The following is a 25,012-nucleotide window of genomic DNA, read 5'->3' on the forward strand; positions in this document are numbered from 1 at the left end:
TACACAATTATTTCGAAAGTTGTGTTTGATCACTATACTGCTACATACCACAGAAGGGACTGGGAACCACAGAATAGTTTAGGCGAATCACATTCACACACACACACATTACAGATGGAAGCAAGGAAAAAAAAGGAACACTTTCAGGAGCTCAGTTTTCCGGGGGGGCTGATCACAGGTCCAACACAATTCATTTAAACAGTAAGGCTAAAGTGTAAGCCGTTTCTAGGGATGGTGCTTCCTATTTGGAATATGTGATTCTGAAGCCAAACAGAAACAATGTAAACAACATTTGTACAGAAAGTTCTGTTTCACATGCACCAAAAAAGAGTGATCGATATAATTTGTTGTGCAGCTAAACCTAGTATTTAATTTGAGAGCAAGTAAACGTACTCTTCGTGACAACTTCCAAAGTCCCACATCCAAGAGACAAAGCACAATAGAACCAGGGACTTTCCAGGAAAGGGTAGTGAGTCACAGTGTGGCAAGAGCTGGAGGATTTACCTCAAAGCAAAGCACGACTGCCACTGGGAAGAAAAGGCTTGATCCACCCCACTCCTCCTCCTCTGTGCCAGCCCTTATGTGTCTGCCCACAGGACAAAGCAGACAACCAGAAACACAAGGGCTGACGCTGTCAGCTGTGATCATGAGGGAAAACTGGCCATCGGATAACTCCAGTGACTTAATTCTTATAGGGTAACTATAAATCAGCAGTTTCATTTTGCAATATGAAAGACAGCTTACTAGATAAGATCCACTGGCGAATTTGGGGTTTTCCCTCCAGACTTTAAACTATAATGAAAGAACATAGCCTTCCACGTCCGTTTTAAAACCTGCAGCCTCTCTAAAAACTAGGGAAAATTTTGACAAAATATATTACCTGATGTCCCTAACTTTTCATAATGACGAATTAGAAATAGAACTTGTCAACTTTAAAAAAAAAAACAAAACTTTTTATTTATTTATTTATTTATTGGCCACACCATGTGTCATGCGGGATCTTAGTTCCCTGACCAGGAGTTGAACCTGGGCCCCCTGAAGTGGAAGTGTGGAGTCTTAACCACTGGACCACCACGGAAGTCCCTAGAATTGGTCAACTTTTGAAATTGCTTACAGTCAAGATTCCCTTTTAGAAAAACAAAACATTAACTAGATACCATTTTTCATAGCAATAAACTCAAAATTGTAAAGTAGACAGCAATGCAGAATTCACCTACGAAAATAATATAGACCTTATTATCTGTTGATCTGTGAAACTACGCATACCAAAAAAGATACTTTGGGGACTTCCCTTGCTGTCCTGTGGTGAAGACTTTGCCCTCCAGTACAGGGGGTTTGGGTTTGATCCCTGGTCAGGGAGCTAATAAGATCCTATATGCCTGGGGGCCAAAAAATCAAAAACATAAAACAGAAGCAATATTGTAACAAACTCAATAAAGACTTTAAAAATGGTGTGCATTCAAAAAAAAAAAAACTTAAAAATTAAAAAAAAGGAGACTTTGTGTACTGGGGTTGAAGAGAAGCAATGATGAGTGACACCACACAGATAATGGAAGAGCAAACACTCAGTGCCTCAAAATAAGGAGAAGCTATAGATTTGGCCTCCCCTGGGTCTACAAAGGGTCTCCCCAGGGCCTGCTGGCTTAGGACTACGACCTGGACTAAGATGCTGACCAGTTCTAAATCTTTGCCTGGTCTCTGTGACGCAATCAGTGAGAACATGATTTTAAAAGTTCCATTCAGGTGGTGGTTGTTTTTCTTTCTAATTTGAGGCAACCCTGGAACGAGGCCTAGAAGTGAGAAATACCTAGACAGACTTCAGACACAGCTCTACAAAAGTGTGCAACGTTTTGGGGGGGGGGGGGTTGTTTTGTTTTGTCTGCATTGTGAGTAGGAATCTATATAGATTAGATTATATCATATTAGGAAAATATTATTCTTTGTAAATATCTAGCTAGACTCTGATTACTAACAGTTGTTGATGGAAGGTATGTATCAGAGGCATGTTGACGAGTGTGTAATTACCCAGTGGAACTATCTGGAAGATGCAATCATGCTGGTGGGGAACTCTCCAAGGGTCCCAAATTGGGATCCAGACCCTACTCACTCCTGTCTTGCTGAAGTTCCTCCATGAAGGGGGTCAAGTCTGCACATGTAGACTTAGGGAAATGTACTACTGGAAGTCATCATGGATGTTCTGGTAAGAAAAGAGATAGATCACCAGGCAGGATCAAACTCTGTGGACAGTGAATGGTGTTTCTCTAAAGGAGAGCAGAAGGGAGAGAGGGAGAAGGTGGGGATTTGCCATGGATGGAGGCTTGGAGGAGTTTCTCTCTCCAGAGGCCTAAGCACGAGGAGCAGGGAGCTGGGCTAGGAACTGAGATGGGCCCACAAGATGAGTGTGGGTCTACTTCAGGGGGATGGGGATATTTCCTTTGGCCTACATATGCAATCATGCATCTTGTACTTTTAATTTTTTAATTAAGATAAGATACACATAACATTCACTATTTACAATTTTCACTACTAAGTATACAATTCAGTAATTTTTAATATATTTACCATGTAGTGCAACCATATACTTGTAAACACGTTCTCCTTGCTACATTCTAATTACTTTTCAGTCGCCCCCATCCTTCAAAAATATCTCCATTGCCTACACAGCCTTGGATAAAGATGCTAAGAAAACCAAAAGAATAGGCCAGAAAAGGGAAGTGTCCCACAGGCACCCCTGCACTGATGACAGTGTAAACAGAGTGGCCTCCTGGGGGAGGGAACTGAAGAGCTCCATGCCAGGCCCTGTCTGGCAGGAAGCAGCAGCCTACAGAGAAGCCTGGAGTGGTGGCAAAATGCACAACCAGAAGGACAGTGCAAGAGGGAGACCCACGGCCAGAGGCTGGGAGTCGGTGGGGGAAGGGTGAGGCTAAACAAGGCAATTGTGCGTCAACCCTGCATGAACAGGGACAGTCCATCCTTGTTCTCTGCAGTAGTTACTCTCCATAAAGTCATCACAGGTGCTGAATACTGAACAGTTGCTCCCCAGGGAAATACAAGGAGAGGATCCCGTGAGCCTCTAGTTACAAAATTTTTGTCAACAAATTAAAACGAAACTTTGTCTAATGTGTGCTCCTGTTTAAAACACACTTTTTCATATATATTGTTGATTCACTAGCATCGAACTCAGGCAACAGTACTATAAACTAATGCCTAAATGAAGTTTATCTAATTAACATACGTATTTTCTCTGAAAAGCACATTGCAGCCTTCTTAAACTTAGAGGCAGCACTTCAGCAATACACCTGGGGGACATTTTAAACAGTGAAATCACCAACAAAAGCCAAAGAGTGTGAAAAACATGGCACTAAGTTGACTGTGAAAACAACATTTGTTTGCAGTCTGAGAACTGAATCAAGAAGGCAGTGTCACCTTGTTCTACCTCATCTGGGAACACATGCATGAGGTGACAAATTTTTCACTGCTTTGCACATGCAGATGACTGTGAAAGCACCATGAGTATTGATTTTGGGTAACACATAAATTTGAGCGGGTAGTAGAATTTGCAAATTCTATGTGCAAGTAATGAGGATTGACTATATCTAGTCTACTTGTATTATACACACAGTGCTTCTGCATCAATTCATGGAGTTGACAAATTCAGGGATTAATTATGTCATTTATCATAGGTATTTAATCTGTCAACTCTATGAATGAATACATTAGATAAACCATTTTTAAACTTCCTTTAAATGTGCTTTGATACTCAATATTTTATCATGTAAAAGAATTATAGTACTATCAGACAAACCATGACATAATGGAGACAGAGAGCTAGGTTTGAGTTTTGATTTCCATATTTGCAAAGGAAGAGCTGTTCATTCCAGCCATATCCACCCACTGGATTGCTTTGAGGAAAATGTGATAATGTGTGTGAAAGCACTTTGTAACACTACTGCCTCTGGGTTTCAGGCCTTTTGATTAATGAGATAAATGATAAAAATATGCTCACTTAAGAATAAAGATGTAGGTAGAGAACAGACTTGAAAACACAGGGAAGGAAGGGGAAGCAGGGATGAAGTGAGAAAGTAGCAATGACATATATACACTACCAAATGTAAAACAGATAGCTAGTGGGAAGCTGTCACGTAGCACAGGGAGATCAACTCAATGCTTGATGACGACCTAGAGGGATGGGATAGGGAGGGTAGGAGGAAGGCTCAAGAGGGAGGAGATATGGGGATATATGTATAAATATAGCTGATTCACTCTGTTGTACAGCAGAAACTAACACAACATTGTAAAGCAATTATACTCCAATAAAGATCTGGGGAAAAAAAAAAAAGATACGTTCACTTACCTGTACCCAAATATAGCTATCCACTGCTTTTAGAACCTTCACATTGTTAATGGGGTGGATCTCGACCAACAAAGTTAAGCACTTTGATCCTATAATGTAAAGGATGCTTTTAGTAGCGAAGTCCAGCATATCACAAATTATCTCTTCCACGTAGGTCCAAATTTTGAAAATGTCAAATGCATTACTTATCGTATTAGCTACTCCACACAAACAAAAGTAGTTGTCTTGAAATTGACTTTGAGACTTCTTAAAACCCAAAATAGATACAGAGACCATCATAAAGGAGAAGTCAGCGTAATGCAGTGAGGAACAAGTTTCTATCCATCCCTCAGCCATTTTTACCATCGCTTCATGGGCCCTCTCAGCTTCTAAGTCTAAACAAATACACCTCAGTTCAGTGTCACTGCAATTCTGCAGCACAATGGCAAATACTGTCTGTGTAGGAAAATACAAAGATATTTCTGATGCATGAATGTGTTATGGTTGACAGCAACTAGGACAGGGGCTTGGCCTCCCTCAGGAAGGGTTGTGGAGCTGCATGGATAAAGGCTCACTTATGTCCACAGTGTCACATCTGAGCAAATGTCATAAAAGACAGCAATTAGGAGGAAGTTTTGGACACAAGCTAGAATGCGGTTACCATGGATGTTCAAATTTAGGCTAAAAGTTCCCCTCCTCAGAAAAGGAGTTGCCTTATATTCTCAAGTGCTTTCTCAGTGACTTTATTTTGAATAATAATTTACAATTTAGGGATGGCACAGCAGCCTAGAATTGAATCAATGCCAGTTTTCACTACTTAAGAAAGTAACCTAACAGCACTGCTTTATGTTAAGGAAAAGGAAAAGGTAAAGAATATAAAACAATTTCTGGGATACAGCCTCACACTGTCAAGGACTGGATATCTCTCTAAATACACCTTTTAGAGATTACTGAAAAAGCAAAAAAATTGAGTGAGTTATTATGTGGGATCACAAATATGCAATGACAGAACAGATGGAAAGCAAATGCTGTTTGGTTGATGGGTACTTGTAGCTTAGAATAAAAATCCAGTGACAGGATGATTCACAATTCAAAGGGGCTATATTTCTAATAACTGGGACAAGGTACAGGTGAGGTGCTTTATTTTTTTTTAAAGTGTACAATTTGATTTTTTCTCTTATTAATAATGTATATATGGCAATCCCAATCTCCCAATTCACCCCACCCCAACCCCGCCACCCCCACTTTCCTGGTGAGGTGTTTTAGGAATCTGCTTGATGACTCACAAAAGGACTCTAAGAATGAGACAGAGATTGGCATCAAAGATACTTGTGAAAAAAAAATGAATAGAAATGTTCTTTGAAATGTGAGAATGAGAAAAAAGTTCTTTTCCTTATGTTGTTTTACGTATATATAATTTAATATAATAAATAGTACAAGCTGATATTTGACTATATCATCTCTTTCCCTAAAAGCTTATATATTCCAACTGGGGGAAAAAGCTTTTTGGGGGGCAGGCAAGGGAATCACCTCTTTGGAAAAATAACAAATCACCTTATACTTGGCTATTTTGGTCAGTGAATCTGTTCCCAGATGAGATAACCAGCTATCAGCTAAATTCATTTGCCTCTAAAATGGGAGGATTATCAAGGGCAGAAACCATCTTCCTATACTAATGTTTCCCTTTTTTAGGGCAGCTCAGATACTTAACTAATATAAGTAGTTTAACAATAAGAGTAATTGTGCAAACAGGAATGTCTCTCAATAACATACCATGTGATTTCATAGTGTACCAGGAAGCACTCTGCATTAGGATTCTAGAGACATCGGTTCTAGTTTAAAATCTGCCACTAACCTAATATATACTTTTCAGCAAATCACGAAGCCTTCCGAGGCCTCAGTGCTTTGGGTTTTGTTGTTGTCGTTGTTGGCCGCACCACGTGCTGATTACGGTATCTCAGTTCCCTGACCAGGGACTGAACCCAGGCCCTGGCAGTGGAAGCACCGAGTCCTAACCACTGGACAATCAGGGAATTCCCAGTGTTTTGTTATTTAAAAAATAAAGTGAAAAACTACAGAATCAGATCATTTCTACAATCACTTTCAGCCATAAAATTCCACTGATTCCAAGAAGTGCTTAAAGTTGTCTTAAGAATTCAGAGAATCCAGGTATCAATGGAGACTGGGAGGGCATCGTTGAAGGGCAAGATAGGTCTAGGCAGGACACGGATGCCACAGGAAGTAGAGCAGCAGGATCAAAAAGGACAACAATGGATGGACCTTAAGGGTAGTATGTGAAGTGAAATAAGTCAAATGAAGAATGCAATAATTCCATTTACAGCAACATGGAGATATATCTAGAGATTACATATTAAGTGAAGTAAGTCAGACTGAGAAAGACAAATATCATGTGATATCACTTATATGTGAAATCTAAAAAAAGATACAAGTGAACTTATTTACATAACAGAAACAGACTCACAGACAGAAAACAACTTTATAGTTACCAAAGTGGAAAGGGCTGGGGAGGGATAAATTAGGAGTTTGGGATTAACAGATACATACTTCTATACATAAAACAGATAAACAATAAGGTCTTAGTGTGTAGTGCAGGGAACTATATTAAACTATATGTATAACTATATGTATAACGGAAAGGAATCTGAAAAAAATACATATACGTATAAACGGAATCACTTTGCTCTACACCAGAAACTAACATCGTAAATCAACTATACTCTAATAAAAGACAAATACCGTATGATCTCTCTTATGTGTGGAGTCAAAAAACCAAACCAAACCAAACCAAAACCAAAACCAAGCTTATAGATATAAAGAACAGATTGGTGGCTGCAGGAGGCAGGGGGTAGGGGAGGGATGGGGAGAAATAAATGAATACTTTTGTTTAAAGTGAACAAAAAAAAATTTTTTTTTAAGCACAGGAATAGGCATGGCATAGGGAGGGTGAAGAGTGAGCAAAAGAAAGAAAATGGTCTGATGCATGTGAAGGTACATGTTGTGAAATGGTGACAAGGTTGGAAGAGTACAGTAGAGTCTGGTTGTGAAAAAGCTCTGGTTATTAGAGGTCTGGACTCAAAGTGCAGCTCACCGAGTGTCTCCAGCACTTAACTGTCTATAATGGTGCCTGGGGTACTGGAGCAATTGTGGGGCCCAAGACACAAGGTCGCCCCTACTGCTCTCCACAGGGACCTGCTGGGCCTTGGGGCAAATATAACTCCACCAGGCAGGGTGAAAGGTGCAGCTAAGCCTGGCTTCCTAGGGAAGGCCACATTCTAAATAAAACATTACCTCTGCCAAGGCCTCAGCCAAGAAGAGAAGCACTGTGGACAAAAATCTGGTTGTAAAGTACACAGACCAAGGAACCCTATCTTGCTCACATGAGAGATGTTACAGTTTGTCTCATTTGCAATGGAAAAATCTCATTATAAGCAACAGAGTGTTAACACCTTGAGGCAAACTACATTTTATAACCAAATGGCTTATCAGGTTATTCACGGACAGATAAAATAAGCCTTTGCAAAAGGCAAAATATTTGTTCAAAGGACAAATCTTTATAATAGATTCTACAGCACTTTCTGGTCACATAATTTCTGAAATCTTAAGGGTCTCCATGATCTGTCTGCACCTCACCCATCTTTTCCCGCTGGCCTCCGTTCCCACCACTCTGTCTCTGTTCACGCCACTCCAGTCTCATTGACCTCACTCTCCTTGAACAGCGAGCCTACCACATACTCTGGCCTCAGGGCCTTTGTGCTGGCTGTTCGTTTTGCCAGAAATGTCTTCCCCATGGTGGATGCTTGCTCCCTCCTTTCAGATCTCTGTTTAAACACTCCTTTAATAGTGTTTCTTAGGATCGTCCCTCAAATAAACTAACTGGGCTCAAATACTTGCCTCAGACTCTACCTACAGGGGAAACCCAAACTAAAACAAGAAGTCATCTCAGGGGACAGGATCACTTTAGCCACGAGCGGCGGGCATGAGGAAGTGGGGAGAGTGAAACAGGGAAGAAGAGTCTGCCGTATACGGGCACTGTCAAATGACTGACCACCCCGCATGGAGTGCACCTCAGAATCAACCACTTTAGGGATGGAGAGCATTTATCCTTCAGCTCCTTGTCCCCCGATTGGTCATGGTTTATCCTATTGGGAATCCTTTCCAAACATACTTTCAGGTGGTAAGCAGATTCTCCCAAGGACTCTGGGCAAAAAGCAAGACGTAGGTAGAGCGGCTGAAGTGAGGCACTGTCTGCCAAATTACACGTGGGCAGAGCTGGTTCCCAGTGCAGTGGCTGGCATAAAAGGTGAGCTGAGATAAAGTATGGGGTTTCCAATACAAAAATTAACACTGTTCATTCTACTATTTTAAAAGATGTGATCAGATAATTTCATGAGAGGTACGTCAAACTCTCAAGGCTCAGTAAGATTACCTGATAAGATTTAATGTTGTAATCAAATAAAACTGACAATAAAGTTGGCCTGAAAGTACATTTTATGATATACATAATTACCACTCTTCTGCATAACGATTAGGCATAGGTGGTCAATATCATATAAAGATTATAGTTTCTACTGGGTTTACCAACATAGTAAGGAATTTCTAAGGCCCAAAGGAATAAAGTTTCAAAAAGAACTGGGAGGCAATGCAAAGCTCTGTACCGATGCCTAGCCTCATAATTGGGATGAACACAAGCAACTATTAGCCCTGAAGATCAGGTTTATATCCATTCCCTTGTTTCAGGAGTCAGAACACCAGTGTCTTAGATATTATCTTGCTTAAGCTAGTCCAGTTCCATCATTTCTGAATTAACCAGTGCACCTAATTCTAAGAGGAGCAGAGGATGCTAAGAGGAGGACATGACGCAGAAGAGGGAAAAGGACTGCTGAGGTTCTCAGTGTAGCACGGCAGGAGGGAAGGCTAGGATGAGTAACACAATGATGAGATTTCAGGGAAAGCCTGCTGGCCGCCAACATCTTCCATAAACTGTTCTGCTGAGGTCCCTGAGAAGGTCCCATCCAGACCCAGTTCTGGTTCCCTTCACACTCTAAGCTGGTTCTGTGGGCGCCCGGGACTGCCTCACAAACTTCATTGGAAAGTATGTACAAAGGGTTTTTCCATCACACATAACTGCAGGAAAATACCTCTGAGTGGGAACTATGCTAACAAAAGAAGGGGCTTAAGTGCCAAACGAACAGAACAGATGAAAAGCACTGCAAGATAGGAACAGAAAGAGATCGAAAAGAAACCTACCTGACCAGAGGCTGAAAAATGGTAGCCCACAGGCCACAGGTGGTTATCGTTGCCTGAAGGGAATTTTTTAAAAATACAGTGGCCAACATTTAAACATTAAAATTTTACATAAAAGTCCATCCTTCTCTTGATAAACTGAAAAGCTAGGCTTACTGCCCCACTTTGGAGATGGGACGCACGCCTCACGGGGCACCCCCACCTACCACTAGACCCTGTAGCTCGCCTTGAGGGCAGTCGTCACTGCTCTCTTGCGTCCACTGCATCCCCAGCGCCATGCACCGGGCCTGACCCACTGCAGGCACTCCGTATTTGTCGACATCTGAACAGATGGACGATAAACAATATGAAAAGGAGGTGAGGGAAGGAATCATGTAAATAATTAACTATGAAGTGGGCTTTGGCAAATGAGTAGAATTGATTTTTATTTAGAATTGGTGCACGCAATATGTGTTGGTTAAAAGTTCACCAGATGTCAGGGCAAAATGGTGGTATTCTCCAAGGAATACTAACCTCTTCCCAACCTTTTGTACCAGACTGTAGGGTTTCTAGTATGTTCTCCATGTTCAGTCTGCAGGTGCTAATTACCTTTTTAATATTTCTCTTACTCACTGTTATGTTATTTTCTGTACTTTCTTATTTACTTGGAAAAAGTATAAAGAAACCTCTTTTTCATGCTTGACATGACCTTTGCCTTTTTATTCAGAGATAAAGCTATTTGCAAAGATGTTTGCAATTTGATTTAGTAGTTCAATAAATCTTCATCTATCACCAAGTATTAAAAAGTGTAATTTCATTACCTGGTTGAAGCACACTCTTGTTTCCTTCTTTAGCACCTTGAACTAAACTTGCAGCTAATGGAAAAATTTTAAAAAATAATCCATTAGCAAATGATCCATGTTAAAATTTACCATTTTATACCCAAAATAAGTGAGGGCTCAAAGGATCTGTCAGTGGATGATTAAGGTAAAACACAAAGCATTCATTTTTGTGGGTAGACTCTATAGATTCTTTACTTCACTCTAATCTCCCAAGTGCATCTATTCCCAGAAAATCATTGTTATAGAATGATCAAATATTGCAAAAATTCAATACTTTGAAATTCAAAAAATGTAGCTTAGTTCTTGACTTGTGGCAATAAAAGAGTTCAACTTACCCAGCAAAGTTCTCTCCCTGTTGACTGAGCAACTGACAACTTGCAAGTCTTTCTCAAATGTATAGAGATGCTATTAAAACAGAAGTATTTTTTAATTTGGAGTTTCACATTTAATTAACAATTTTATGAACGCAAATTCCCATTCAGCTCTCTAGCAAGTACCATTGTGACAAAGCATTTTATTAAAGAACCACCAATGAACCAGTTTATCCATACTGAGAAGTTTTAGGTTATTTTTTAAGAAAAAAGTTTGCTATTGAAGGCCAGGTTTGGCACTGAAATTTAACCATGAGACAACACAGTGTAGTGTTTAAGAGCATAGACCTTGGAGTCAAGCTAGACCCAGGTTCAAATCCTAATCCTACCACTTGCTAGCTGTGTGACTTTAGATGAGTTATTCAAACTCTCTATCCTCCCATAAGTAAGACAGAATAATAATACTACCTATCTCAGAAGATCCTTAGAAGCGGTGAGTTAGATAATCCATGTGAAAGTACTTACTACAATGTCTGCTGCATGTAATAAGTACTTAAGTGTTAGCTATTATGATTATTGAGGCAAGTAACATTTTAATCAAAGTATATAACTATGACGTCATTAACTATGACTAAGAGACTGTCACAAGTGCATCTCCTAAAGAACTCCCATATTTAGGACATTGGCAAAGTAACCTATTTTTATTTAATCTTTATTCTTTATTTTCTTGCTGTTTGAATGTTGCAAGATCCCATTTCCTGCAATATTAAAGAAAATTAAAATGGTCATGCAGAGGAGGATGTGAGGTGCAGATTGAGGAACTGGAGACAATCACAGTTATATTAAGTAAACTCTCTTAAAATACACTAGAGGATAAGGAAAGAGAGTCTTATACTTCAGGAGAGAACAGGCTAAGAGAAACAGTGACAAGCAGAACTACTAAGAAGCTAATTAGTACTTGCAGACTGAAAAAGCACTGAGAACCTACTAGAATCCAATGGCCAGAAGTTGACAAAAAAATGTCAAGAAGTCAGGAAAAGGGAACTTTGGTTAATAAGAAGGTTCTGAATTCATGTGAGAAATTTCGGTTTCGACTCTTGCTCTGAGGGATTCTTCTTTACAAGTAAGAAGAGTCACGAATGTATACACTTAATTTTTAGTGTTTTATCCTTTTAATTATAAAATAACACACAAGCATATTCTTAGCGTTTAAAACATGCAAACATTACCAAATAAAAAGTCTACGTTCTCTATTACATTCACCCAGTCCCAACTCCCTTTGAAAAGGAAACATGTTTGTAATTTGCTCTGTAGCCTCCCAGATCATTCAAAATGAGTTTTTAATATATACTTATGCACATATATTATGTGGTTTTCTTGCAGGTTTTTTTAAACGTAAATGGGATGTATTATTCTGGCAACTTGCTTTTTTCATATAATAATGTGTTTTGGAGCGCCTTCCACGTCAGTGTACATTTATAGACGTCTTCGTCCCTCAATGTTTGTAAATTGTTTTTACATAGGCACACAGTGACTCCTTCCCGTTTGCCCCAAGAATTAAACAAGCCTGTCACATTAACCAATGTCCTATGTGAGTGCTTTCGGGAAGGATTAAGAAAAGGAGGCTGGTTCTATACCTGGATCTTTGAGGAGTAATGAGAAGCAAGATCAGTGAAGGTGAAGCAGAAGCAGAACTCAGAGCCAGAGATCATTATGAGATCCTAAGCTTCTGGGAGCATGCAAATCTTGAGGAGGGCGTTGGACTTCCTACATTCCTACAGAACATTGGATAATTGGTTTCAGCCAATTTGGCTTAAATCTCAAAGGACTAAGAGAGTAGCTGATGCTTTGTTCCAAGAGTCCTTACACTTTTTTTTTTTTAAGATAATGGTAAAGGGAGAAGAGAAGGAAGGCAAAGAAATATAAACTAAATTTTTAGAAAATAAAATGAAATAAGAATTTGTATCTAGAAAGAAGGAAAACTTTAAAAGCGGTAAAATAACCAATAAGTAATCTATAATTTATGATGATTTTTACCTCATTTTGTTTGGTTTGGTAATCATACAATCCAAAGAAGACATTTCCCTTATCATCCTGAAAAGAAAAAAATAACTAGATGTTTATTAAACGTCATTGTTTAGGAAGTTACTAGTTTTGAAAGAAACCTGAAATAATTCAACCAGTATTAGCAATAAGCACTCTAAAGGTGGCCTGCTGTGCATGTCAGAGAGGGACTGATCCTGTTTCCGCTGGTCACATGGGTCAAAGAGTGAAAGGGAATAAGAATATATAGCTCAGTGAATTTGGGGGAGCCTGTCTACTAAGACTGAGCATGGTGAAGGAGCGAATCTTTTTGTACTTCCATTTATTTCTGTAAGAGAATCTATACGGTGGATACTGAAAGTGGCTAGAACAAGTCCATGATGTTCTTATAAGTAAAACTTTTTGAATTGTACAGTTCCTTGAATGCAGCATCCTCATAGATACAACTTAAAATAACATTTTTTAAGCAAAAAAAAAAAAAAGTACAGTAATACAACTGTGCAAAGCAAACTGGCCACTGCTATTATTCTTTCAAGTTTCACTACTACAGTAAAGTTATCCATAAAGTTAAATTTTCTTTCCTTAGAACAATTAACATTGAAAACACACTGTCAATAAAGCCTCAAAAGTCTGAGCGTATATAAGTTTGAACAGATGAGGTACAGTAACAATATTTAATATCTTCTCAAAGATAAAAATGTAACATAGTAATTAGGTTTAACCGTCTTTTACTTTGCATTTTTCCCCTAGAAAATGAAACCATTTATTCAAAACATTTGAGCACTGTGTCAGACATTGTGTACCATTTTATTTTATTTAAAAAAGAGAAAACATTTCATAAGACTGAATTTCAATTACCCCATTCAATCTCACAAAATAAAAAAAGCTGTATGTTAAAGATTAAAGGGACTTCCCTGGTAGTGCTGTGGTTGGGAGTCTGCCTGCCAATGCAGGGGACATGGGTTCGAGCCCTGGTCCAGGGGGGAGGTCCCACATGCCACGGAGCAACTAAGCCCGCAGGCCACAACTACTAAGCCTGTGCTCTAGGGCCCTCGAGCCACAACTATTGAGCCCACGTGCCACAGCTGCTGAGGCTCGCGAGCCTAGAGCCCGTGCTTCTTAACAAGAGAGACCACCGCAGGGAGAGGCCCAAGCACTGCAGCGAAGAATGGCCCCTGCTCTCCACAACTAGAGGAAGCCCGTGCGCATCAACAAAGACCAAAGCAGCCAATAAATTAATTAATTAATTTAAAAAAAGATTAAATGCTAGGTCTTATTCACTATCCCTCAATAAGATACAGCATAAAACTCTGTTTAAAAAAAAGAATATAAATGGTTAAAATGGTAAATTTTATGTTATATGTATATTTTACCACAATTTGAAAAAAAAGAATATGGGCATACCTTATAGGTATAAATAATATTTCCATTTCTTTCAACATTTAGTACACGTAAGGTCTCATAATTATTTTCTAAAACACCTGAAACAATAATAATAGCAAGTTAATACTTAGCAGATGTTTAAAAACATATCTAACAAATACAATATTAGTGAAAAGCCAAATACAAAAGAATACTGATGATTCCATTATAAAGAGTTTAAAAACAGGCAAAGCTAATCTACTTTATTAGAGCTTAGACTAGCAATGACCTTTAGGGAAGGGGAAAGGGGTAGTGATTAGGAAGTATCTCAAGGCAGCCTTGCTAATGGAAGTGTACACACTGGAAAAAACTGGCAGAATCTACTGAAGCTGAATACATATGGCTCAACAATTGCCCTTGTACATATATCTCAAGAGAAGTATACACATATTTTGGCAAATGACACATATGACATCTATAGCACTACAGTTCATAATAGTCAAAACTTGAAACCCAAAATATCCATCAAGCAAAGAATGAATAAATTGTGGTATATTCAAACAATGGACTATCACACAACAATAAGAATGAATTAACTTGCTATAATATACAATGTAAATAAGTGAGTACAAGAAGCCCAGATTCTCACCCCTCCCCCCCAAAGTACAAACTATATGACTTAATTTATACACAAGTTTCAAAAAGTGGCAAAAAGAATCTATGGAGCTAGATGAGTGATTGCTGGAAAGGAGTATGAAGGGGACCTTTGGGGTTCTCTTAATTTTCTCCTTCCTGCTCTGAGTGATGGTCCCATGGGTGTGCCTCACTCTGTGAAAATTAACTGAGCAATGCACTTATGATCTGTGTACTTTCCTGTATGAAGGCCATATTTGACACAGGATATAAAGATTTTTTACACAAAACAACTTGTAAGTTAACTGACCATCACCTTTCTTCTAAAATTTTAGGATATTCCTCTGAATTCTACAGTTTAACAATTTAAACATTGGTTAGAAACAGCATTAATTCAGGAGAAATGTGTATTTCCCCAATTTCCTCAAAATTAAATTGCTTAAACTTGACTCATTTTCCTCACACAAGAATAATGTTATTAGATGTTAAAATATTATGTTGATTATGACAAATTCCAATATTCAGACAAAACATATGCAAAATATCCTATAAATCAGAGCAAATTTCAGCTTGTGTTCCTGATTAAAAAGGAAAAATCAAGATACAAAATCAGGATAATTGGTGAGCTCAACCCCTGCACTGGAGCTGGCAGTGGAAAACATTTAGAGAGACAGAGAGCAGGTTCACTGATAACTGAGGAATCATCCTGAGATCTCTCTTGCCAGCTCTTCACAGGAAGAAGCTGCCTGGGTCTTCTGGGGGCAGGGCAAAGGTAAAGGGAGGGAGAGACAAATGTTGCTTATATATGCGTATGTACACTTTTCAATGTACAATGAGGTATCAGACACACTTCTCAATGATTAAAAAAATAAGAATTGGGACTTCCTTGGTGGTCCAGTGGGTAAAGACCCTGCCCTCCAAACGCAGGGGTCCCGGGTTCGATCCCTGGTCAGGGAACCAGATCCCGCATAAAAAAAAAAAAAGAAAAAAAAATAAGAATAATCACTTGCTCTCTTAGGATAATTAGCTTCAATCAGCTTACAGCTGAACAGCCCTTCATAATTTAGAGAGCGCTCATTGCTATCTCGATCATACTTTGTAAGGTACTACAGGCCCATTGTGTTGGTAAAACAACTGAGTTTCAATGAAGTTAAGGTATTTGGCCAATATCATATATTTAAAAAGTGGCACAGGCTAATTTCAAGCCTAGGAAAAAGTAAACAGAAGGTAAGTTTCCTGTGTCATACTTAACAGTAGGAAAATGGATAATTACTGAAAAATCCTTTAAAGTAGATTTTGCAGACATCTAAAGAGAATTTCAATGAGTTTCTTTTCATCTTGCACATGACTCAAAACTCCTGGAATGCAACATGTCAATACTTTGAGAAGTAATTTTTTTTCTTTCAAGACTATATGGATGCTGAGAGAGACCTTCTTAAAAGTATATTTAAAGGAGAAGAAAGATGGCAGCAAAGTAGAAGGACATGGAATGCATCCCTCTCCACATATGCATCAGGAATACACCAAAAGACACAATAATTCCCACAGAGAACCAGCTGAACACCAGCAAACGACCTTAGACACCAGAAAGGACTGCAAAGGTCCTGACATAACTGGGCAGGACAGAGGGGGGAAAAAAGGAGAAAGAGGAGGAAAAGAAATGAAAGGGATGGGTCCCACACCCTGGGGCAGGGGGATCTGAAACAGAGGGGAGATTGCCAAATTCAGGGAAACATCCCTTACCTGATGGGGAAACCCCTTCTCCAATGGGGAATTTCCCTGGGTCAGAAGGGAGACATCTGGGACTGTTCAAAGAGGGTGAATCGGCTGAGCTGTGGCAGACGGGAAAGAGTGAGAAACACATAGGGGGTCTGCATCACGGCTCAGCGTGTCCGGACTGAGATATCAGTTCACAGCTGAACAGGGGGTCTGGGAGGGGGAACGTGGGAACCAGAAAACTGGTTCAGGGTGAGAAACAATGTTGGCAGTGGGGAGACGGACTGAGAGGACAGGAGGGAAGAAAGCCACAGCAGAGAATGCCTACTGCAGAAAGCTGGGCGGCCATGGCAGTGGCTCAATACTGCTGACTCACAAGCAGGGGAGAGGAGCCGTGGGTGTAGCCTGTCTCTCGGCACCTGTGACAGACAAAGGAAGGACTCCTCTGGGACTGGCTAATGCACTCAGGGATAACAAAGGCCCCCAGGTGGGGCTGGCCTAGAGTGCCTGTAGCCAAGAGCCAAAAGTCTGCAGAGTGGTCCAGTTCTGGAGACATTCTGTTTACACCTGCGCCACCGGTGTCCCTCTGCAACAGGCACTGCCATGGCCAACTGAGCCACCATGACCCAGGCAGCATGGAGGAGCTGCAGTTGTAGTCACTCTCTCAGCCCAAGCCACTGGTGTTCCTCTGCAACAGGCACCTCCCGAGCCGCTGCAACCCAGGCAGGGCACCACTGCTCACTCATCCCCAGGGGAAAGAGCCACTATTGTACCCTCTCTCTCCCCACACACCGGCACTTACAGACGAACAATAAAGGAAGCTCTGCTGGTTGCAGAGCAATACAAAAAACCCAAGGCGGGTAGAAGGACACTTACAGCTGAGACCCCAAGGAAACAAATATTATTATTAATTCTATTGATCGGGTCCATTCTGGGGTCAGTTCTATTTTTTTTTATTTTATTAATGACAATCTTAGTCCTAAGGGATCTACACGTTTGATAACATTTTTTTATTCTATTTTTATTTTTAGCCTTTTTATATATTTCTATTTCTAGCCTTTTTATATATTTCTATTTCTAGCTAAGTTTTTTGTAGTGCTGACTGAATCTCTCCTATCTTCTTTTCACCTCTTTTATACATTTCTATTTTTTCTTTCTCTTTTCATATTTCCAGTCACACTATGCTCTTCTGTTGCCCTGTCTTCTATCCTTTTTTAGTTTCTTTTATCTTAATATAATCGATATTATCACTCAGCTCTGTTTCCTTGCTTTATTTTCCAGATGACACAATGCTTTGGTTTTTATTATTAGGTTTTGTCTTTATCTTAGTTCTGATTATAACTGTCTGATTTTGTTCTGGGAATCCTCAGTCTTTCTGGTGGTACTCTAGCTCTTTATTATATTTGATCCTAGCTTTCAAAATCTCGCTGGATTGGTTCTTCTGTTAGGTGTTTCTAGTGCCTTATGTTCTATTGGATTCAGTATTTGTGTGTCTTATACATGTATGTGTTTCCTTGACTTGGTATTTGTTTAACTCAACACTCTGCCATTAGTCTGGGGCTTGGACAGTCTTCTTTAAACCTCTTTATTGCTGGGAAAAGCAACCTGTGAAGTCTGGACTACTCCACCAGAAGTCAAGTAGGAGGCTCTGGGGAGGGACCACTGAATCCAGGATGCTAGACTACTAGGGAGCCCTCAGACACAGGGAAGATTAACTGCAGAGAACTCTCACAGAGCCTCACATCAGAGTCTAAGACTCGGCTTCGTCCGACTGTCTGCAACTGCCAGTGTTGGACACCTCACACCAAACTACAAATAAGATAGGAACACAAACCCACCCATCAGCACAAAGACTACCTACAGCCATATTAACCTCACAGATACCCTAAAACATACCACCTGACACAGCCCTGCTCATCAGAGAGAAAAGACACAGAGCCACACAACGGAAAGCAGATACCAGAACCCCCCACCAGGAAGCCTACTCAAGACACTGGACAAACCCCACCACAGGGGGCAGAGGGCAGAAACAAGAGGAATTACTACTAGGCAGTGCAGGGAAAGGAGACAGCAAATCCTATAAATTAGACAAAATGAGAAAACAAAGAAACACCAAGCAGACAAAGGAGCAGGGAAAAAAACCCACAAGACCAAATAAATGAAGAGGAAATAGGAAAATTGCCTGAAAAAGAATTCTGAGTAATGATAGTAAAGATGATCCAAAATCTCGATAACAAAATACAGAAAATACAAGAAACAGTTAATAAGGACTCAGAAGAACTAAAGAGCAAACAAACAGTAATGGACAACACAATAACTGAAATTAAAAATATTCTAGGTAGTATAAACAGCAGGATAACTGAGGCAGAAGAATGAATAAGTGAGTTGGAAGACAGAATGGGGGAAATAACTGCCACAGAGCAGGAAAGAGAAAAAAGAATAAAAAGAATGGAAGACAGTCTCAGAGACCTTAGTGATAACATTAAGTGCACCAACATCCGAATCATAGGCATCCCAGAAGAAGAAGAAAAAAAGAAAGGGCCTGAGAAAATATTTGAAGAAGTTATAGTAGAAAATTTCCCCAACATGGGAAAGGAAATAATTAATCAAGTTCAAGAAGCACAGAGAGTCCCATACAGAATAAACCCAAGGAGAAATACACCAAGGCACATATTAATTAAACTAATGAAAATTAAACACAGAGAAAAAATATTAAAAGCAGCAAGAGAAAAGCAACAAATAACATATAAGGGAAAACCCATAAGGATAACAGCTGATCTTTCTGCAGAAACTGCAGGCCAAAAGGGAATGGCAGGATACACTGAAAGTCCTGAAAGAGAGAAACCTGCAGCCAAGAATACTCTCCCCAAAAGAATTTCATTCAGGTTCAATGGAGAAATCAAAAGCTTTACAGACAAGCAAAAGTTAAGAGAATTCAGCACCACCAAACCAGCCTTACAACAAGTGCTAAAGGAACTTTTCTAAGCAGGAAACACAAGAGAAGGAAAAGACCTACAAAAACAAACCCCAAACAATTAAGAAAATGGTAATAGGAACACACATGTCAATAACCACCTTATATGTAAATGGATTAAATGCTCCAATCAAAAGACACAGACTGGCTGAAAGGATGCAAAAACAAGACCCTTCTATATGCTGCCTCCAAGAAACCCACTTCAGACCAAAGGACACATATAGACTGAAAGTAAAGGGATGGAAAAAGATATTCCATGCAAATGGAAGTCAAAAGAAAGCTGGAGTAGCAATACTCATATCAGACAAATAAGACTTCAAAGTAAAGACTATTACAAGAGACAAGGAAGGACACTACATAATGATCAAGGGATCCATCCAAGAAGAACATATCACAATTGTAAATATCTATGCCCCCAACAAAGGCGCACCTCAATACATAAGGCAAATGCTAACAGCCATAAAAGGGGACATTGACAGTAACATAATAATAGTAGGAGACTTTAACACTCCATTTACATCGATGGACAGATCATCCAAACAGAAAATAAAGGACACACAAGTTTTAAATGACACATTAGACCATCTCGACTTAACTGATATTTATAGAACATTCCATCCAAAAACTACAGAATACACTTTCTTCTCAAGTGCACATGGCACATTTTCCAGGATAGATCCCATCTTGAGTCACAAATCAAGCCTCGGTAAATTCAGGAAAATTGAAATCATATTAAGCATATTCTCTGACCACAACGCCATGAGACTAGATATCAATTACAGGAAAAAAACTAAAAAATACAAACACATGGAGGCGAAACAATACACTAGTAAACAACCAAGAAATCACTACAGAAATCAAAGAGGAAATCAAAAAATAACTAGAAACAAATGACAATGAAAACACAACAACCCAAAACCTATGCAATGCAGCAAAAGCAGTTCTAAGAGGGATGTTTATAGCAATACAATCCTACCTTAAGAAACAAGAAAAATCTTGAATAAACAACCTAACCTTACACCTAAAACAATTACAGAAAGAAGAACAAAGAAACCCCAAAGCGAGCAGGAGGAAAGAAATCATAAAGATCAGAGCAGAAATAAATGAAAAAGAAAGGAAGGAAACAGTAGCAAAGATCAATGAAACTAAAAGCTGGTTCTTTGAGATGATAAACAAAATTGATAAGCCATTAGCCAGACTCATCAAGAAAAAAAGGGAAAAGATGCAAATCAACAGAATTAGAAATGAAAAAGAAGTAACAACTGACACCACAGAAATACAAAAGATCATGAGAGACTACTACAAGCAACTATATGCCAGTAACTTGGATAACCTGGAAGAAATGGATAACTTCTTAGAAAAATACAATCTTCCAAGACTGAACCAAGAAGAAATAGAAACTATGAACAGACCAATCACAAGTACAGAAATTGAGACTGTGATTAAAAATCTCCCAACAAACAAAAGCCCAGGGCCAGATGGATTCACAGGCGAATTCTATCAAACATTTAGAGAAGAGCTAACACCTATCCTTCTCAAACGCTTCCAAAATATCGCAGAAGGAGGAACACTCCCAAACACTTTCTGTGAGGCCACAATCACTCTGATACCAAAACCAGGCAGAGATGTCACAAAAAAAGAACATTACAGGCCAATATCACTGATGAACATAGATGCAAAAATCCTCAACAAAATACTAGCTAACAGAATCCAACAGCACATTAAAAAGATCATACACCATGATCAAGTGGGGTTTATCCCTGGGATGCAAGGATTCTTCAATATATGCAAATCAATCAATGTGATACATCATATCAACAAATTGAAGGATAAAAACCATATGATCATCTCAATAGATGCAGAAAAAGCTTTTGACAAAATTCAACATCCATTTATGATAAAAACTCTCCAGAAAATGGGCATAGAAGGAAATTACCTCAACATAATAAAAGCCATATATAAGAAACCAAAAGCCAACATTGTTCTAAATGGTGAAAAAATGAAAGAATTCCCTCTAAGAACAGGAACAAGACAAGGGTGCCCAATCTCACCACTTTTGTTCAACATAGTTTTGGAAGTGTTAGCCACAGCAATCAAAGAAGAAAAAGAAATAAAAGGAATCCAAATTGGAAAAGAAGTAAATTGTCACTCCTTGCAGATGACATGATATTATACATAGAAAACCCTAAAGACTCTACCAGAAAACTGCTAGCACTAAATCGATGAACTTAGTAAAGTAGCAGGATACAAAATTAACATACAGAAATCTCTCACATTCCTATACACTAACAACAAAAAAGCAGAAAGAGAAATTAAGGAAACTCTCCCATTTACCACTGCAACAAAAAGAATAAAAGACCTAGAAAGAAAGTTGCCTAAGGAGGCAAAAGACCTGTATGCAGAAAACTATAAGACACTGATGAAAGAAATCAAAGATGATACAAACAGGTGGAGAGACTTACCATGTTCTTGGATTGGAAGAATCAACATTGTGAAAATGACTATCCTACCCAAAGCAATTTACAGATTCAACACAATCAAATTACCAATGGCATTTTTCACAGAACTAGAACAAGAAATCTTATGATTTGTATGGAAACATAAAAGACCCTGAATAGCCAAAGCAATCTTGAGAAGGAAAGATGGAGTTGGTGGAATTAGGCTTCCTGACTTCAAACTATACTACAAGGCCACAGTGATCAAGACAGTATGGTACTGGCACAAAAATAGAAAGGAAGATCAATGGAACAGAATAGAGAACTCAGAGGTAAACCCAAGCACATATGGGCAGCTTATATTTGACAAAGGAGGCATGAATATACAATGGGAAAAAGACAGCCTCTTCAAGAAGTGGTGCTGGGAAAATTGGACAGCAACATATGAAAGAATGAAATTAGAACACCTCCTAAAACCATACACAAAAATCAACTCAAAATGGATTAATGAGCTAAATGTAAGACCAGACACTATAAAATTCCTAGAGGAAAACATAGGCAGAACACTCCATGACTTATATCAAAGCAAGATCCTTTTTGACCCATCTCCTAGAATGGAAATAAAATCAAGAATAAACAAATGGGACTTCATGAAACTGAAAAGCTTTTGCACAGCAAAAGAAACCACAAACAAGACAAGAAGGCAACCCTCAGAATGGGAGAAAATACTTGCCAACGAAGCAACGGACAAAGGATTAATCTCCAAAATATACAAGCAGCTCATGCAGCTTAATACCAAAAAAGCAAATAACCCAATCCACAAATGGGCAGAAGATCTAAATAGACATTTCTCCAAAGAAGACATGCAGATGGCCAACAAACACATGAGAAGATGCTCAACATCACTCATCATTAGAGAAATGCAAGTCAAAACCACAATGAGGTATCACCTCACACCGGTCAGAATGGCCATCATCAAAAAATCTAGAAACAATAAATGTTGGAGAGGGTGTGGGGGAAAGGGAACTCTCCTGCATTGCTGGTGGGAATGTACGTTGGTTCAGCCACTATGGAAAACAGTTTGGAGGTTCCTTAAGAAACCAAAAATGGAACTACCATATGACCCAGTAATCCCACCCCTGGGCATATACCCAGAGAAAACCATAATCCAAGAAGATACATGTACCATAATGTTCACTGCAGCACTATTTACAACAGCCAGGACATGGAAGCAACCTAAATGCCCATCAACAGATGAATGGATAAAGAAGATGTGGCATATATGTACAATGGAATATTACTTAGCCATAAAAGGGAATGAAATGGAGCTATATGTAATGAGATGGATAGGCCTAGAGTCTGTCACATAGAGTGAAGTAAGCCAGAAAGAGAAAAACAAATATTGTATGCTAACTCATATATACGAAATCTAAAAAAAAAAAAAAAAAAAAGGTACTGATGAACCCAGTGACAGGGCAAGAATAAGGATGCAGATGCAGAGAATGGACTGGAGGACATGAGGTTTGGGGGGCAGGGGGCAAAGGGGAAGCTGGGACGAAGTGAGAGAGTAGCATAGACATATATACACTTCCAGCTGTAAAATAGATAGCTAGTGGGAAGTTGCTATATAACAAAGGGACATCAACTTGATGATGGGTGATGCCTAAGAGGGCCAGGACAAGGAGAGCAGGAGGGAGGGGATATGGGGATATATGTATAAATACAGCTGATTCACTTTGGTGTACCTGAAAAGCACTCTTCACAAGAGTGTAAAGCAATTATATTCCAATAAAGAGCTTAAAAAAAAAAGTACATTTAAAAGGTTTCAACTAAGAAACTCCTTTACAGAAATCTTGCTAAGAAAATCCAATTTTTTGCAAAAGCACATCTATTTCCAAATCACTAAACTATTAAGAGAAAAAAATTCTCCAGCAAGTGCAGATTACAACAAATGATATATGCTTATTGCATTAAATCAGTGGTTCTCAGTGCTGATTTTGTTAGAATCATCAGGGGAGACTTTAAAAGAACATGAATGCCTAAGCCCTACCCCAAATATTCTGATTTTTTTAGGCTGGTGAGGGGCACACTCTCTGATGTGTGTATTTTTAATATGCAGCCAGGGCTGAGAAGCACTGAACTACATATTTATATATAACATACATTGAACAATATTCATTAGATAGCATAACTAGTACCAGCTTATAATGTAATCACAGTAGACAGAGTTGAAAGAAATAATAAAAATAACGCCTTCATGGGTCTGTTAGGGAGTACTGCAGTCTTAAATAATCCTGCAGTTAAGTACATGGTTCTCACCTCAAGGACATTTGCATTAGATAAATTTGGCAATGCTGGAAATCCAGAGACCAGTGTCTCACCACACACTATAAACCCAGCAGCCCTTCCTCCCCCGATTAGTTGCTCATGTTTTAGACACACCCTTTTAAAAGACTTATTCAATAACCTCTTTGCTTATTCATTCTGACTCTTCTCCCACTAGTTCATCACTGGAAAGTCCAGAAGAGGAAGTTTAGCAATTTCAAATGAGGAAATGTGGCTTAATTTTATAGTTTAGTGAAATCAGAGTTCATGAAGAAAAAATGTAGCATTTTGGCAGATACTTGCATAAGTAAACCTACTAAAAAAATGGAGAGTACCTAGATATTAAAGGTGTTGGTAAGTCACAGTTCATGTAAAATTAAAGCTGGCTTGCCAGATATTCTTGTTCCCTTCAATGTATTCTTTGCCAAACAAAAGTGATTTCACTTTAAAAGAAGATGTTTGCCAAATATGTAAACTTGGTTTCCAACTGCTATGAGACAAAATTCAAATAAAAGTATTTCTTTTCTTTCCAATGACTATGAGGGCAGAGGCGTCTCACAGCCTTATACAAAAATTTGAACTAGTTCCTAAAATATAGATCAAGGAGTACTAAGATATAATTATACCTGTGACATTTCTATTGTGTAAATAATTCACATAAATCCTCCTGTTCAACGTGACCAGATATTATAATTCCTAAACTTATGAAGCAAACATCATTATGTGATTTATATTTCATATTCTGAATAAAATGAGAAAAATCAAGGATGGGATGATTAGTTAAGAAGCAATAA

The 25,012-nt window shown here is 38.9% G+C and overlaps 1 protein-coding gene across 3 annotated transcripts in view; it reads right to left on the bottom strand.

Moving 5' to 3' along the window:
- GSAP (gamma-secretase activating protein) overlaps positions 1-25,012 on the bottom strand; it is an 87,381-nt gene that overhangs the window by 57,041 nt on the left and 5,328 nt on the right. For 2 of the 3 annotated variants that reach the window (XM_057732495.1, XM_057732494.1), the window contains exons 2-6: positions 14,178-14,254; positions 12,768-12,824; positions 10,755-10,824; positions 10,399-10,452; positions 4,355-4,443 (exon numbers count right to left, since the gene is read on the bottom strand). In XM_057732495.1, coding sequence (XP_057588478.1) covers positions 4,355-4,443; positions 10,399-10,452; positions 10,755-10,824; positions 12,768-12,824; positions 14,178-14,254 — 347 coding nt within the window. The remainder of the gene's footprint in view (positions 1-4,354; positions 4,444-10,398; positions 10,453-10,754; positions 10,825-12,767; positions 12,825-14,177; positions 14,255-25,012) is intronic. The other variant, XM_057732496.1, reaches the window with a different exon arrangement.

This window comes from Hippopotamus amphibius, chromosome 4 (assembly GCF_030028045.1).
Source record: "Hippopotamus amphibius kiboko isolate mHipAmp2 chromosome 4, mHipAmp2.hap2, whole genome shotgun sequence".
Lineage (NCBI taxonomy): Eukaryota > Metazoa > Chordata > Mammalia > Artiodactyla > Hippopotamidae > Hippopotamus > Hippopotamus amphibius.